This window comes from Ylistrum balloti, unplaced genomic scaffold (genome assembly GCF_031769215.1).
Source record: "Ylistrum balloti isolate Yb309-2 unplaced genomic scaffold, AGI_CSIRO_Ybal_v1 Utg369934, whole genome shotgun sequence".
NCBI lineage: Eukaryota > Metazoa > Mollusca > Bivalvia > Pectinida > Pectinidae > Ylistrum > Ylistrum balloti.
In genome coordinates this window covers 477,637-493,980 of record NW_026782045.1, presented here as the reverse complement: position 1 = coordinate 493,980, position 16,344 = coordinate 477,637, and the positions used below count along the sequence as shown (strand labels likewise).

Below are 16,344 nucleotides of genomic sequence, written 5' to 3'. Positions count from 1 at the left end.
TAATTTACAACATCACATTTCGTTCTGTAAAATCTATTGTTTGTGTCCATCAGTAAAATATATATATATAAAAAAAAAACAAAGACACACACGTGAAATGCATTTCTGAAATTTTAATAGAATAAGACACATTCGGGGCAAATGATGAAAAAAACTGTATCGTCCTTCTAAGACTCGTCAGTGGCGCTAAACCAAGAAGCAACTGCGACAAATAGAAAGAAATATCACTATGTATTTGGAGAGGTGTACTAACGGCAGAATTCCATAGTTTTCGTAAATTTAATATATTTTATAATTTCAGAAGAATTTCAGGTACATGTGTATATTCTGAACACTTAATAGATGAAAAATACATGGCAAACCTCTGGGACTTTACCAACCAGCAGTTGTACAAAAGACACGCGGAACACTTTCTCGCATGCAATAATTTACCAAGTAAAGGGAAATAACTCGTGAAATCACTCCAACGACTCGCGTGTCAATTTTTCTGTACAATTGGTGTACTTCATTCAGACACGAGTAAAGTGTAAAGGCGCACAATATTTTGAATATTTAATGATATTCTGTTACGTATAGCGTTTTTCTGAAGACGAAAAGAAGGTCTCCCTTCGAATTTTATAGAATGATTAGGTCTTCATTTTCTTACGAATGACAAAATATGAAGTAAATTTTTATTTACCTACTTATCTATGAATGAATAGTTTGTTACAAATTTCACATTTAACTTCGTGGTACCCCTGTTTGTTTTATATATTCTTAATCGTCGTTATATTTTCCTTCTTTATTTCAATATTGTATCCTCCAAGCGTCACTGAAGACTCCTTAAAGACGGAAACGACTGTATGACGTCGACCGAGTCTCGGTTTCAATCTCTTTTTCTATGTCTCTGACAGTTGTACACATCGATGTTTTCTTTAGAACTTCATGTCACTTTAAACTCTTCGGAATGGTTATACGAAAAAAGGGAGTTCCAACGTTAAAGTGAAGTTTGCAAGGAATACAAGAGGCAGGCCTTAAATAGACTTATCAATGTGTAAATATGACCAATTTGGTAATATTTCTTGTCATTTGATAATTAAAATCTAAAATTATTTGATTTAATCTGATGACGCCACCCCAAAAGTGTCAAAACCAGTCAACATCCTAAATGCCGATAAACCCAACCAGACGTTGACATGGTCATTTTTACCTATTAAGAACGCTAGACAATATTTGCAGTTATTTGATTAAAATAATTAATTGATTAAATTGAAATGTATTTCACTTACCTTTTCTTATATTAGTCATTAAAACTTGTGACACTTTTGTTATAAAATAAATCAAGTTGCTAAATGCATCAATATAACTACGGACTTTTTCAAATATTAGTTTTTTTCCACTTGGACAACAGCAGAATAGATTTGTCGAATTATGGTTATTGATGATACAAAGGATTGTATCAAAAAGACACACAAAAGATTAAAACCTTCCTATATAATTTAAACTACAACGTAAAGCTGTTTCCTCCCTCTACAGGACTTTTCAGTGCTACTTGGCTTCTCAAACCTAAGAGACAACCGCGAGAAATAAGTATTTATCAAAGGAAATATTAAAATCTACATCGGAGGTACGTTAGTAAAATGAACTATTTAAACATGTGATTCGTTGTTTTGTGTTACAATGGTAATTCTGTATCCCCATTTAGTGACGGTTGAAATTTTCACTGTCTTGTTAAAAAATCTAAATAAATCATGAAATGGACAATAGGTTTTCTGTATGTATTAAAGCAATCCGTTTCTCACGATTTTATTTCTTCCCCAGAAAATATCACCTCTCTCTATAAAATATAAGTATACTGCATGTCTCTTAATTCGGCAGAAAATAGTTACTCACCTGTCTTTGATACGACATGTCGATAAGTTCTGCAATTTAATATCAGTGTACCCGCAAAAGTTTTTCATATCTCTTACAACCATGTCTAACATGACGGAGCTGACTTTAACTCTCCTAGATTTCCACTGTTCTTCCATACCGTCACTCACGGGACATAGATGGACGAAAAGGGTTTATTTTTCATTTTAATTCGCAATATTCCGGCATATAAATATACATACATACAGATTCAATTGCAAGGTGCTCCTCTCGAGTGCATTTATTTAATAATTTAAGAGACAATTAAGGAATGTGGCGCTAGATACCGGGGTGTTGATTACTAGGGTACTCGTGTAATCGGATTTACGTTAAAGTGTACCAACGTGTTACAAGCCCAGCTATCTGTTATACATATTAATAACAACTCCATGTTTGCCATAATATATTCAATAAATTATATCTCGTGAAATATTATTTAATTCACTCTAATAACAAGCATCAAATTTCCCTTTAAATAATTCAGTTATATTTAACATTTCGTATTGTTATCATTATTATTATTATGACATTCCGAGTTAACGGGACGTCAACACATTAAAGGTCATTAGGGCCATCAACCGGTAAACACACATATTGGTTATGATATAACTATATATAGACTTAATTCATTTCAACAAAACCCAACAACCTTGTCGAAATTTTTTTATAGCTCTGTTGTGGGTTTTTTTTTTAATCTAAATATTGTTTTATGCGGTACCATTTTTGTACATGTTTTAACTTGAATAATACGACCAATTTTATAGTCGTCTGTGACAATTGAGGAGTGGGGATGTAGGGGGGGGGGTGTTTCTGAAATCTGAACTAAATATCCATTTAACTATTCAATTCGTGAGAATTCAAGATTCACCTCAACAATCATCATAGTATGCACTGTTTAACACATGGCACTAATGGTGACCGACGCCTGCCGAAAGGCACCACCTAATAAGCTGAATATGACACTAATGATGACCGACGCCTGCCGAACGGTAGCGTTAATGGTCTGAACCTGATCTGCACTTGGTGACCCGCCGGAACAACGACCTAGGACAAACCCGTGTTATCTCTGAAAACTTATTGAAAATAGTTGACACTTTTTTATTGCTTTTCACAGTCATGCAGATGACTATCAGCGTTATTGGGGGTAAAATTAGTGTGAATGAAGATATTATCAGCAAATAATACATCTAACTGTATATATATATATATATATATATATATATTTTTTAATTTTAAACTTGTGGCATTTGGAATCATCGATCACTATTGATTTTTAAGACTAATTGATATCGTCACATTTCTCTTATCTCTGTTCATTGGAATTGAATTACCAGATTTTTACTTCTCAAAAAAAAAAAAAAAAAAAATTAAGTGCGTTTTAAATTATTTTTTTAGATTAATTGAAGGCAGGCGTAATTGACACTTCAGAATAATGATAGCAATTTATTTATATCAGTATTCATAGAAAATTTTATTGTAGATGTGCTGCACTTAACTCATCAAATTCCACTTACGAAACATCGATAATTAGAACAACCCAAGACGGATCTTGTCTGGTCAGTTTAAGTCTATAAATGCCATTAAATTTTGGTTTAATTGCATAAGCTTGTAAATGTTGACTAGCTGTTCAGATATCAACGCCAGTTTGAAAGTTTTCTCGCTGATTGTGATGTCTGGAAATCTGTTTTATATGAACTCATTAACAAGAAAAATGTTTCATAATGTGATTTTTTTCTTTATGAATGCAAGGTTAACACATCTACAGGTACAGCGAGAGATAATGTTTATTTATCTATCTAATTAAATCGAGACCTTCCCCTTGTAACATAAAATTGTGTTATATGTAACAAGGTGCTCGTCTTAAATGTAGTTTTTGTCATTTTTGGGGGGAAAAGAAAAAATGTCACTTAACAGAGAGACCTTCAAGACAAAGAGATAAAAGATATTGCTCCTTTCAGGAAAACAACTTTTACTTTTCATTCTGTAAATGAAGAAAATTTAATATTTACCTTCGTTTGAAATTGATAATCCTGTCATATGACCCAGTCAAGAAGCTAGCAAACGATGTCTAGGAATAAGAGCGAAAATACAAGATAGATATACCATACAACTTCCTCCAACCGATTCTTTTTATAACTGATTAACTCTTACAATAGAACCAAGTGGCGATAGACGGAATGTTGTCTTCTTTACTATAATTATTAAAAGACTTTCCAAAACCGCTTTCTCTCAGTTTTGAATCCATTTTTGTCTGAAATTATTTTAAAATACTGAAAATTACTTCTGAAAGCCGGCCTCACCTGAGCTATCAAGACTCGAATTGAATGTCGAATTTAAATGGAGATCCTATGAAAGGAATCAGCACTGTAGAATAAGATCAAATGTTTCGGAAGAATAAGCGTCTTCTGTTTCATCGACAACACCCGCCATGTAAATTTTGGATCAATACAATAACGTATTTCATGCTCTCGTGGAAAACACATGGATTTGTGGCCCTGAAGAGACAACAGTTTATCAACACTTAATCAACGAACAAACTACAAAGGACGAAATATGAACTAGGATAACATCAGTCATTTAAATAGCTTGATCGTAGCGGTGGGAATCTGTGAGAATATTTCTGCATTATATCAAAGAAGACGGTAGCTTGTTGGAACAAATTGCGACAAAATCCATGTCATGGATATTCTTTGATAAAAAGTAGAAACGGAAATAAAAAATCAAGTACAAGCTACCTCGAGAATCTTTCTCATGAGTAAACAAGATTACAGTGCATTCTTGAACATTGTCATAATTTATCCTTTTTTGATTTGTATGTTATTCTTATCTATTGCATTGTTATGTTTTTATTCGCTGTGTTATATCTAAATATTCCACTACTTTTGTATATTCTTATATGTATTCCTTTATTTTGAATATTATTGATTTAAGAGTGGTCAAGGAGAACGATTGATCCCAGCATCAATCCCAGGACATGATTTTATCCTTCCGTAACGAAACTGGACATAACAATAACAATGCTGATTAAAGAAAGGGTTTCAACTGTACAAGAAGATCTGCATGCATCTAAAACATCCTCACTCATAAATCTGAATTTCACTCTAATCTTCTACTGGTTGTGTTATAAGATGAAGGTGACCGTGTAGTCATCAGAACGTCACACTCTAATCTTCTACTGGTTGTGTTATAAGATGAAGGTGACCGTGTAGTCATCAGAACGTCACACTCCAATCTTCTACTGGTTTTGCTTAAAGAAGTTTTATTCTATATATCTATATTACTACCTAAGAAGATTAAAAATTAATTATTCTTTTGTATAGTGGTAGATAGACATTTTAGACTTCCTCAATATAGAGTTTGTCCGGGATCGAAATAATTTATTTTTAATGAAAAAATCCATGAAGTTTAATGAAAAAAATTATCAGTGTGTCGTACTCAAGTGTTTAAAGAGTATCTGTGCTTGAGTAATATCGTTACTCGCATTTAATTCCTACAACGAGTTGAAGGCATATCATTTAGTGTTATGTGATGGCCCTTTAATTTTCCCTCCAAGTTTGTCACCGTTGTTTTTGTTACATGTATCAACCGACTGTAAAATTTGTAATAGTATGCCTGTCCGGACGACGTGAATTAATACAAAGCATGCTGATAATGGCATTGTCATACAAAAACTGTCAATTGTTCACATTTTTTCTGACGACTGGTGTATGTACTTTTAAGGGTTCATCGCATCCGAGTACGTCATCACATATCAGTTACCGACCTTGAAATCTAACTGGAAGGCATGAACAGCTTATTCTACTCTATGGAGAAAGGTCGATGTGACACATAAATACATTGTAATTTGAAATAAGAATATATATTAGAATATATATACATATATTGTGCATCAAAAAGCAAATTTTAAGGTGACATTTCTTAAAAATAAAAAATAAGAATTTAAAAATCCGTTTCTTTCCCGTTTTATTCGTTTGTAGCAGGCATGTTATTTATCAAATTTTCAACACAATAGAACGATTTTTTTATTATTCTTATGAACAAATTCTTAAATTAATCAAGTTACTATTAAAATTGCTGGAAATTTTTATATAATTCATTTTAAACAACTTTGACGCGATATGTCAAAGGTTAAATATCATTTCGGTACAAACAATCGATTTTACCGTACAGGTGAAATTCGTGTCTTGACAGAACAGTGAATGGGAGTTAGAAGTGCTGTTCTGACTTGGGGATCATTTTGTGTTAAAGTATTAAGGACCCACCCCCATCCCCACCCCCACCCCCAACCCACTCCCTTTCCCCACCCCCTTACCCCACCATTTTTTTTTAAAGTAAGTAAGGTTTTAAGTAACATCTTTAATGGATTTATAGTCCCATTTGAGTGGTTGCTACTCAGAATATGTTTATTAATATTCTTAATTCTCACAATCGTTTTGATATACTGCTTACATACAGTATATCTTACACACCCATAATGTAAAGATTAAGGATGAACTTGAAGTTACTACGAACAAGTTTTCTCTCACATATTAAATCTAGGTATCTTAACAAACATCAGCTATAAACATACTCAACCATTATAAAAATTGTTATCTTTAAGACATCCAGCAGGTAGCAACATGAAAGTTCATTGATTAAAAAAAAAACCAGTTGGTATCTTATCGTCAAAACCAAAACAGACGACATGGAGACATGCAGCTTAATGTAATGAAAGCACGGAATAACCATACCATACACATCAGTCTGTCGGATGCCGTAAAGCGGGAAAGATGGGCTCTTATTGGCTGTGATGTGGATATATAGTCAGATATGCTCCAGCGGACTTTTATAACCGAGGTGAACATTATAATGAAACTGGGTACCTGATAGAAATGTCATTTATCGCGATATCTCACCCGTCTCCCCATGTTTCGGTGTCAGGGGAATTTGCTACCCACATAAAAATATTGTGATTGAATAATATGCCAGGAGTTTAATTCACATGTTTTGCTCAATCACATTATTAATTTTGTCAGTTGTAGGTTAAATGTGTTACCGTAATATGTCAGTTTTGGTTTGTTTTATAATAATATCTGCCTAGATCAAATTCGTTTTGTGTATTATACAGAAATATGGAAAGTTATTGCAGTCAAAATTGAAGCGTGACATTTATTATCTACGTACCATAACGCGTAGTTATTTAACTATCTTTCACGAAATATCGCGTAACTCTTTTATTGTACAACACAGAATAACGCGTAACTGTTTTATTATCTAACGCGGGATGACGCGTTACTAGTTTATTATCTAACGCGGAATGACGCGTTACTAGTTTATTATCTAACGCGGAATGACGCGTAACTGTTTTATTATCTAACACGGAATGACGCGTTACTAGTTTATTATCTAACGAGGAATGACGCGTTACTATTTTATTATCTAACGCGGGATGACGCGTAACTGTTTTATTATCTAACGCGGAATGGCGCGTAACTGTTTTATAATCTAACGCGGAATGACGCGTTACTGTTTTATTATCTAAGGCGGGATGACGCGTTACTAGTTTATAATCTAACGCGGAATGACGCGTTACTGTTTTATTATCTAACGAGGAATGACGCGTTACTAGTTTATTATCTAACGCGGGATGACGCGTAACTATTTTATTATCTAACGCGGAATGACGCGTAACTGTTTTTTTATCTAACGCGGGATGACGCGTTACTAGTTTATTATCTTAAGCGGAATGGCGCGTAAATGTTTTATTATCTAACGCGGGTGGACGCGTAACTATTTTTTTTACTAACGCTAACTGACGCGTAACTGTTTTATGTTCAACCACAGGATGACGTGTAGCTATTTTATCATCTTACACAAAAATAACGCGTATCTCAGTTATGACCTATTCAGAGCCAATCTCACGAACTCTGCATCTTGCTCCTGCGGACATCCCTCCGAATACTCCTTTCATTACTTACTTCGCTGTACCAACTATATACAAATTCATAACACCCTATTTACCGAACTGTCGTGGTATCCGGGTGATATTTTGATAAACGTTCTTTTAAACGGGGACGTAAGGCTAAGTTCAGCTGAAAACTCTCTTTTAGCTAGAACTGTTCAATAATTTATTGATACATCTGAGCGATTTGGCTAGTTATCTGCATTCCTTTCCTCCTTTGTACTATATACTCCCTTCTTCCTTCCTCACCTACCCTCCTCACCTACCCTCCTTCCTTCTCTTCAGGCCTTCCGTTTTGTTTCGATCAAAAATGATTATCATATGCATATATTGTCACATTGCTTGTTGTTTAAGTATTGGTATATAAACTATGTAATGGAGAGGGCTTTATAAGTTGGTAAAATTTGTGTCCAATCCTATTGTACGAACTTTCTGCAATAAAATAAATAAAAAAAAAAAAAAAAAAAAACGCGTACCTATTTTATTGTACAACAGGGAATGACGCGTAACAGTTGATTTTAACATATTTTATCATCAGTAGCAGATAAATGGATCAGAGGCAAGTTCTAGTAACTTATAAACTCTTCTCCATAAAGAAAATTACAAATAATTAATATACTGCACGTGACAAAGACTTATACTATAAACAAAAAGATAAGTAATTCGTAGACGTACAATTGTATGTTTAAATCATTTTGTCAAAAGGAAGAAAAGATGATAAGAGAGAAAGAATAATGTATAAGAGAAAAAGAGATAAGATAGATTTTATATCAATTAAAAATAAATTCAGTGCCAACTACAAACAGCTCATAATTAGGTAGTGTTAAAACGCTTTGTTTTATGAACTTATGAACATATCTTACATATTACAATTAGTTTCATATAAATAAGTATCACTGTCGCCCCATAAGATAGTTTCTATGCTAAAATATACGTCCCAATCATACAAAGTATCAAACAGTATGCGTCTATAATTAGAAAAATAATGACCATATAAGGAAATAATGACTTACGTCTTCAATTCCATCACAACACGGACAATTCGGGGATTGACAAATACCTACCCTATATAAATCTGAACGTAAGACACTACACTAATGTCTAATGCGGCCATGAATGACAGAGAGGTATCTATTATTAGAATGTAAATAATCGGAAAATGAAGAGCGTATGCGGGTTCAGAATGTTTATACAGCCGATTTTGTAGAATTGTCTAAATTATTCCACAAATTTATAGACGACGGAACAAAAGACTTTTTCATAATATCAAGACGACTTCTGGGGACTTAATAGTCACGCCTATTAGGTGGTATCAAGCTCTCTAAGTATAGAGGGACGATTTTGTTATGTATTTTGTACAATGTGGTAAGCTTTGACTCTTCTATGTTTGAGCGGATTCCAACCTGTTTCAGTATATAAAGAGTCACGAGAAGCAATGGAGGTGAAGCCAGAGACGATTCTAACTGCTTCTAACTGAACTTCTTCTAGGGAGTCGGACAAGTGTTCCGAACATCCATCCAAACACACGAGACATATTCAATCATAGGTCGTGTAAATGATACATATATAGTATTGAGAATAGACGTATCTACTTAATAATTAAGTTTTTTCAAAGCAATAACTTTTGGAGAAGAAGATTTGATCAAATGGTTTATGTGGTCTTCTATTTGCAATTATTACTGTGAGTTACTCCTAAATGACAATGTGAGTTGTTGAACTCAATCGGCTCACCGTTGCATACCAAATTTGGCTTAATTGGGATATGTTTAGAAGGGAAGATAACTGCCTCTGTATTTGCAGGATTTAACTGCATAATCCATTGACCAGACCAAGTTTGAAGATGGTGCAAATCCCGATTTATTTTTTGCTCGATTTCATTAAATTTTCAGACGATTTTTGAAGAGCAGAATCATCAGCATATAGTCTAGCTATGGAATCACCGGAACCCTTTTAAACTGGCTATCCGATTACTTTCAAAATTGTTCCCAATAGGTCTTTATTCATAATGTTACTTCTCGTACCAAAACAACAATTGCTGGTGTACCACAGGGTTCTGTCTTAGGTCCACGTCTTTTTTTTTTTTTTTTTTTGTATATAAATGATATAACGGATAATCTCGACAGTGTTTCACGCCTATTTGCTGATGATACTTCCCACTCCCTAATCGAACAGGAAACCACCACTAACAGAGATCCTGAAACAATTCAAAACTGGGCAGAAAATTGGCTTGAAAAGTTTAATCCCGATAAAACGGAAGCACTTCTTATTTCAAATACCAGTACGGAACTTGACATAAATTTAGTTTTTGTTAATTATTTCGATTTTATTGAGCATTATAAACATTTAGGCATTTTCCTAGATGCCGGTTGTAAATGGATTCATCATATAGACAACATTTGTAAAAATGTCACGAAGCATATTGGGATACTTCGTAAGTTAAAATATACTTTGGATCCCAAGACTTTGAATAAAATCTATCTTACTTTTATATTGCCTCTGCTCGAATATTGTTGTGAAGTTTGGGACGGATGTACGATTGCGAATGCTGATAAACTGGAAAAACTACAGCTTGAGGCGGCGTATTGTCACTGGTCTGCCTTCATGTGCTAGTAGAGCATCGCTTTCTTTCGAACCTGGTTGGAAGTCTTACCTTAACGACGCACTCGCCGCAAACTTCAACTTTACTATAAAATTCACAACAATACGACTCCCTCATAACTAACAGACCTTCTTCCCCTTTTAGTATCTTCATTAACTCAATACAACTTCAGAATGCATGTGGTAGATATAACGACCAACGTCTGGCCATGTTCTGAAACCATCATAGATATTTGGCGTTAAGATTAGATAAATTATGAATTGGCCATGAAGACTACTCAAATGATGATAATAAGGATTTATTTATACATGTCCAACAGTACATATTGAGTACTCATAGGTTTTAGACATGTCACATTCCATGTTCTTGTGTCTCTCTATGAAATCGTATAATCATTTCTTTCCAATTAGTTTAATTTTGTGTCCTAATTTTCATGGCTTGCTAGCATGCTTGTGTTGTGTGATAGCATGATTCAGTTGGTGCAGTTAAATGTATCATATAGTTTAAAATATATTTAAGATGTATTTTGTAAGAATGTATTTATTTAGCCATGAAATTCGAGTAAATCTCTTTCTCTCTCTCTCTCTCTCTCTCTCTCTCTCTCTCTCTCTTAATTAAAAATGATATGTATATAATTATTTTCAGCCATCTTGAAATGTATATATGTAATTGGTTTATTTCTAAGGGAATGGGCGTTATTGTAACTTGTGCCCAATCCTTTTGCTTAAAAACAATAGAATATGTCTAAACAAATAAACAAGCAAATAGTCTGACAAATGTTTGCATTGGGTCAGCTAAGTTATTAATATAAAACAGGAAGAGAAGGGGCCCAAGTACAGAACCCTGGGGAACTCCTGCAATGACATGCTTAAAAGAAGAAACTTAAATAGTTTTCAAGTCAGGATAGTCGCTTTCTTTAAATTCCATACTGACGAAGTTTGAGCAAAAGACTTTTATGCCAGACTTTGTCAAAAGCTTTGGACAAGTCCCAAAAAACAACACAAGATTATTCATATTATTAACAGCAAGCACATTATCATGAAACAGTTCTATTAACTGGTAGACTGTGTAACTGTTTTATTATCATACGCGGAATGACACTTAACTATTTTATTATTTAACACGGAATGATAAGTCACTGTACTTTAATTAAGAGTTACCGGCCTTCGGTATCTTGACAGTTGGAACATCGCTCTCCGAGAAATGTGAGATTCTTCTAGACTTTGGCCTGCTGCTTGATCAAATCAGCTGGACCACGGTGACTTACAGACAGTGGGATCGATTCGCGTAAATGACCCATTGAAATTTTTATTGCTCTTGGTTAGTTTTCTTGTCAGCCATGTTTTATGACACAGACGTACCTGTTTAGCTCGTGTTTGTCACGCTTGTTGACCACGGTAGTCTACCTGATTACCGCACGTGCCTTACCAGTACAAACCTGTTTCTCTACGTCGTGCGTGTACTGCGCCGGTTCAATGATTTGGCAATGTTATTGTGCCTATTAACTGCATGCTGAATATTTTGCGACATGATGGGTTCCACTACAACTTCCAATAAACATTTTCTGAATTCGTCATCCTCGTCTTCCAATTCTTCCTGATAGTAAGAAAGCCAGACAGGGATCACTAACTGAGGAAGGTCCTCCTACTAAATACGCTATATACCCTGGTCAACCTAGTACATTCAGTTATCTTCCGGTGGGTACGTCGACGCCCTCAGGTCTTTCTGGTAACTACCATACCCATATCGTTTGCTATCCTCCAGGCCACGCCCCTATTCCTCAGCCCTATAACGTAAACCTTTCACCGGACAATATTAAAGGTATAACTGTGGCCGTGAGAAACATGATATCATGACAATGGTCTAACCTGTTTCAGAAGGAAATGGCGCCCCTTAGGGACGACATTGAATCTTTAAATCTACAAAACCAAGATCTCCGGCTAAAACTTGGCGATTTAGAGCATCGCGTTGGAGACACCACCAAAACAAGATTCAAGCGTAGCCAAACCTTAAGATGTCAGTGTCTGTCAACGTAGACCTCGCCAAACATCGGTACAAACTCGCGTTTCACTGCCGACAGTTGGTGAAAAAACCTGCTAGTACGGTGATCCAGACCTCGACCTGGGGCGGTAAGGTAATGATAAAGCAGGAACCACCTTTACTGAAAAGGGCTAAACTAGGTTCAGTCACTTCATCTGCACCCCGGAACTACCCCGCATCACCAGGAAACCTTCGATCATCTCATAAATGTGTCTCTTTGTGCAATGTTTTTTAAAACTAATTACAGCTAGTTTCAACTAACTATACCCTGATTGGAACGTGTTTCCATTCCTGTAATGAGTTTCTCTAACATGTACATCAAATCATTTTTTGATATGATAATGAACGACCGTGTATTTTTCTTGCAAGAAAATGTCAAACTTACATGTAACTATTCGTACATGCAATTGTACCATACAGCACGTGTCTATAGTTTCTTCATTTAAATATCATATGCCTTATATTAGTGACTTGTTATATCCAGTGATGTGTATGCAATAAACAGAGCATTAAATGTTTCATCATAAAAATCTTGTCGATTGTTTCACATCAGAAAATAACGTTTGTGTCCGTCTTTAATCCGCGCACATGCGCGTGAACATTAACTACATGTTGCGCATATAAATGTATGTATGTATATTTGTGTATTGTTGCATATACATATTTGTTAGTACAACATATGTACTTAAAATTGTTTATAGTATATATGTTTTTTAACAGGAATTGAAAATATATGCACACAGGTAAATGTACTACACAGTAACAAAAGATTGTTTTGACTTTTTATGTCTATAATGAGTTTTCTAATCTGATTGAAGAGATCTAGTAATTTTCACATGAACAAATGCTCTTTTCATACATGTACATATACCTACATTTTATAATTCTTCATGTCCCTATAATTCTTTAACTTAAAATTCTACTTATTTGTTGATTTGATTAATAGAGATCTTATATTGGTATACAAGTAAATTCGTATATATCGCACAGGATGATAGAGGCGTTCTCATGTATTGATTGTCTTCAGTCCCACCATGAAACGTTTCATTATATTCCTATATAGTCGATGGTTAATTATGAATCTAAAATGTTACTATCTTAGTGAGTGACGTCATTTTATATATTTAGATATATTTTCATTTGGTGAAATTAAACTAATTTCCTCCCTCTGTTGCTCATTACACCCAACTGTCCTAATCTTATTCTTAATCCTAAAACACAATTTTGTGCACACTGCTTAATTTTCTAAGTTTGCTCCGGGATAACTTAGATGACTATCAATTTTTCGCTATATCGTGCCCGAACTGGTGTTTTTAATAATTGTGCACGTGCCTCAAATTATGTTACTTATGTAACCGTCCTTGACATGCTGTGTATTGGACTATTGCTATGGATTCTATATAAGTTAATAGCTTCTCGCACCTTACACATTGATATCCTACGTAATACCTTAAATAATAGGTTGTGTTAAAATTTTTGATGTTGTTAACATTTTTTATGTATTACCTATTTCATCCAAAATATCACAGCGACATGTACACGGCTCTTTCTATCAATATTTGAATACATATGACTATGTTGTATCATAATCAGGTTTCTGTGAAAAGCATTGTTGTGAAACAGCCCTGTTAAAATTGTTAATACTAAAGATATTGATTAAGGTCTTGTAAATGATGTTATTTCCTTAGATTAAAAAAAACCCTTTTATTTAGTCAACCGTACTTTGTTACTTGAGAAACTATAATTATACAAATGTGATTCAAATACCATTACATGGTTTGATTCATATCTTTATGACAGGTCACAAAAAGTAATTATTGCAGGGAGTATATCCACTGACATGAAAATTATCCATGGGGTACCTCAAGGATCAATTTTGGGCCCCTTGATGTTTTTACTTTTCATCAATGATTTGCCATTACACCTTAAATCTGAAACAGACAGGTATCTGTACCCGATACACAAAGTAAACAACAGAAAGACTCCACTTTAACCAACTCGGGATCATCTGTACCTGATACACAGAGTAAACTACAGAAAGACTCCACTTTAACCAACTCGGGATCATCTGTACCTGATACACAGAGTAAACAACAGAAAGACTCCACTTTAACCAACTCGGGATCATCTGTACCTTATATACAGAGTAAACAACAGAAAGAATCCAGTTTAACCAACCCTGTATTATACACAGAGTAAACTGAAAGACTCCACTTTAACTTATATATACAGAGTAAACAACAGAAAGACTCCACTTTAACCAACTCGGGATCATCTTTACATAATACACACAATATACAACAGAAAGACTCCACTTTAACCAACTCGGGATCATCTTTACCTTATATACAGAGTAAACAACAGAAAGACTCCACTTTGACCAACTCGGGATCATCTGTACCTGATACACAGATTAAACTACAGAAAGACTCCACTTTAACCAACTCGGGATCATCTTTACCTTATACACAGAGTAAACTACAGAAAGACTCCACTTTAACCAACTCGGGATCATCTGTACCTTATACACAGAGTAAACTACAGAAAGACTCCACTTTAACCAACTCGGGATCATCTTTAACTTATATACAGAGTAAACAACAGAAAGACTCCACTTTGACCAACTCGGGATCATCTTTACAGAAAGACTCCACTTTAACCAACCCGGGATCACCTGTACCTTATATACAGAGTAAACAACAGAAAGACTCCACTTTAACCAACTCGGGATCACCTGTACCTTATATACAGAGTAAACAACAGAAAGACTCCACTTTAACCAACTCGGGATCATCTGTACCTGATACACAGAGTAAACAACAGAAAGACTCCACTTTAACCAACTCGGGATCATCTGTACCTGATACACACAGTAAACAACAGAAAGACTCCACTTTAACCAACTCGGGATCATCTTTAACTTATATACAGAATATACAACAGAAAGACTCCACTTTAACCAACTCGGGATCATCTTTACCTTATATACAGAGTAAACAACAGAAAGACTCCACTTTAACCAACTCGGGATCATCTTTACATAATACATAGAATAAACAACAAAAAGACTCCACTTTCACTAACTCGGGATCACCTGTACCTGATATACCTGATACACAGAGTAAACAACAGAAAGACTTCGGGATCACCTGTACCTGATACACAGAGTAAACAACAGAAAAACCTTGAGAATGTTGATACTTGGTGTAATGATAACGAAATGGTCGTTAATGTAAGTTAAACTAAATGTATTCTTATTGCTTCTATACAGAAACTTTGGAGACTCAATGACAATCTCAATATTACACTAAGGGAGGAAATTCTGTCCCAGGTAAAATGTGAACAATACTTGGTACTAAAATTGATGGCACTTTATCCTGGTCAGCGCATATTTCCTCGGTTGTTTCCAAAATCAGCCAATGTTTAGGATAACTCCTGCATATTCGCCAATTTTACCAATAGAAGGTCGCTTGAAATTTTACAATGCTTGTTTTTTCTCAATTCATGTACTGTAATACAGTCTGCTCTGCAAGTACAGAAGCTTCTCTAGACATACCGTCAAAAGTTCAAAAGCATGCAGCCAGATTGATCTTAGAAAAGTCATATGATGCTCTTTCAGCAGAAACACTGGACAACTTACTATTCGAAACAGTTTTATGTATCTGGTTGTCAAGAATGAAACAAACTTCCAAGTGAAATCAAAACTGAAACATCTTTTTCTCTATTCAAACAAAAATTATTGAGCTATTATTTGGATTCTTAACGAAATACGTTTTAGATTTTCTTTCCAATACCAGTTATGTTTACTCTTTGCTATATTAAGGTATAACTATGTCATTTTTTTACACTTTACCATATTATTTGTATGTATAAT

The 16,344-nt window shown here is 34.6% G+C and overlaps 1 protein-coding gene across 1 annotated transcript; it reads left to right on the top strand.

Moving 5' to 3' along the window:
* The first annotated feature begins 12,444 nt into the window (after positions 1 to 12,444).
* LOC132547101 (mucin-1-like) lies at positions 12,445 to 15,521 on the top strand. Its single transcript, XM_060210856.1, has 2 exons — positions 12,445 to 12,564; positions 14,703 to 15,521. The coding sequence occupies exons 1-2, from the start codon at positions 12,445 to 12,447 to the stop codon at positions 15,519 to 15,521; spliced, it is 939 nt and encodes a 312-aa protein (XP_060066839.1).
* The last annotated feature ends 823 nt before the right edge of the window (positions 15,522 to 16,344 follow it).

Excerpts from the sequence above, each read along its gene's own strand:
- LOC132547101 (XM_060210856.1), top strand. The coding sequence starts at position 12,445 with ATGTCAGTGTCTGTCAACGTAGACCTCGCCAAACATCGGTACAAACTC. Across the intron at positions 12,565-14,702 it reads CCTCGACCTGGGGCGGTAAG|AGTAAACAACAGAAAGACTC; the intron begins GTAATGATAAAG and ends TTATATATACAG.